At 48.1% G+C, this 1,685-nt stretch overlaps 1 protein-coding gene across 1 annotated transcript in view; it reads right to left on the bottom strand.

Moving 5' to 3' along the window:
• DKC1 (dyskeratosis congenita 1, dyskerin) overlaps positions 1 to 1,685 on the bottom strand; it is an 8,667-nt gene that overhangs the window by 6,443 nt on the left and 539 nt on the right. Inside the window, exons 2-4 of the mRNA XM_010147277.1 lie at positions 1,506 to 1,597; positions 809 to 993; positions 256 to 320 (exon numbers count right to left, since the gene is read on the bottom strand). Of these exons, the coding sequence (XP_010145579.1) occupies positions 256 to 320; positions 809 to 993; positions 1,506 to 1,576 (321 nt within the window). The 5' untranslated portion in view covers positions 1,577 to 1,597. The remainder of the gene's footprint in view (positions 1 to 255; positions 321 to 808; positions 994 to 1,505; positions 1,598 to 1,685) is intronic.

Raw genomic sequence — 1,685 nt, 5'->3', positions numbered from 1 at the left:
GCCACCCCCCACAGCACCCACCAGTAGGACACTGGGAGACTGGGGGCTCTCTGGAGGCTGCACAGCACCCAGACCCTAGAACAGGAATTAGGGTGCTGCAGGAGGGCGGCAGCACTGCACTCAGAGAATGGATAAACTTCATCATCACCTCACAGAGAGCATACCTGAGCTCTGCTCCTACCCTCTCATCTCCTACCGATGCTGAACACTTTGCACATGAAGCGCCAGCACGGCTAAGAGCATGCGGAGACTTACCCTGGCCAGCTGAGCCTCACTTTCAATTGCATTGTGCAGCCGAACAATTCCCACATACTCTTTGCCTGAAAGAATGACAAGAGCAGTCAGGAGTGGCCACTTGCATTTCATGTTGACCTCAAGGTCCACACTTTCACAGCCGCACAACCAGAGAGCCCTGAAATTTTCCCGACCGCCTTTCCTAGGAAGTATGGAGTTGATTATGGAGTTGGTTGTTCTTCCAACAAAATAAGCCTAAGCTACACCTATTTCTTCAAGTTTTATTTCACTGGACTGGTAGAGGTTGAGGCTCTAAGTTCAATGTTCAGTTAGTATATGAACCCAGTCCTGACAGAAGCGTTTTCACTGACTTAAAATGGCACAAGCTTCAGAGATATAATAAATCTGTGACAGCATGGATGCACCCTCACTGGTTTGGAGCTAGAAGGATAAGCAACCCTTAAGCTAAAGGCCAAGGGTTCCCTTTCAGACTGGGAATCTGCATTTTGTCTCCATAAAAACTCCACACCTCCCCAGTCACTGGGACTGCTAACGGTCCTGGTAATAAACATACCTGCGCTCTGCTGAGATTTGACCAGTCGTGTTGCCCTCTCAATGCACACAATGAGGCACCCAGTCACCTTAGGATCCAGCGTGCCACTGTGTCCCGTCTTCTCGACTCGAAGGATGCGTCGGATCCATGCGACCACCTCGTGGGAAGATGGATTGGAAGGTTTGTCGAGGTTAATAAAACCAGACCTATAGCGTGAGGTGAAAGAAGGCAGGAGCTAAGCATCAGGGCAAACACAGTAAGAGGAAAAAACTGAACAATATTTGTCATGGCTGCAAAGAAACATATTTCTATATGGCTCAATAAGCCTCACAGCTGCTCTCAGCGAGTACACATCAAGCTGCTCTGAACACGGCAGGTGATATTCTACGGTCAATGAATTCTCCCCAGACTGCTCATCATTACTCTGCCTTTAAACCAAACGCTACAAACTCCAAGCAGCCTCAAAGCCTAGCAGGCCAAAGGACTTTCCATAAGACCCCAGAGTTCCTCAGGTGTTTGCATGTCCCTCCACAAACCAGTCACAACCCCAGAATAAAGCAAAGGTTGCAGGAAGTGACCAGCAGGCCCTATTTAGACACTTACTGGCTAGTGGCAAAGCACCAAGTCTAGAAAAAAGGCTCAAGGGAAATCCAGAACAAAAAATGAAGATATCGCCTGTGAAAGAAAAGTAAAGCACTCTGGCCCATACTGCACTCACCTAACGTAGTCAGAAATCTCTCTCTTCAGGGGATTAGCACCGGAAGGAAGAGGCGTGTAGTGTGCTGTCATCACATTTAACTTGTCAAAGTTCTACAAAATCCAAGCAAAAGCGACAAGTGTTTTTGAGCTCACCTTGGTTTCTGTGTTGCTTTGCCCCAGTACATCCCCCCAAGATACA

Source organism: Eurypyga helias, unplaced genomic scaffold (assembly GCF_000690775.1).
Source record: "Eurypyga helias isolate BGI_N326 unplaced genomic scaffold, ASM69077v1 scaffold6460, whole genome shotgun sequence".
NCBI lineage: Eukaryota > Metazoa > Chordata > Aves > Eurypygiformes > Eurypygidae > Eurypyga > Eurypyga helias.
Note: the sequence above shows the minus strand (reverse complement) of the source record. Positions and strands in the feature narration are given on the sequence as shown.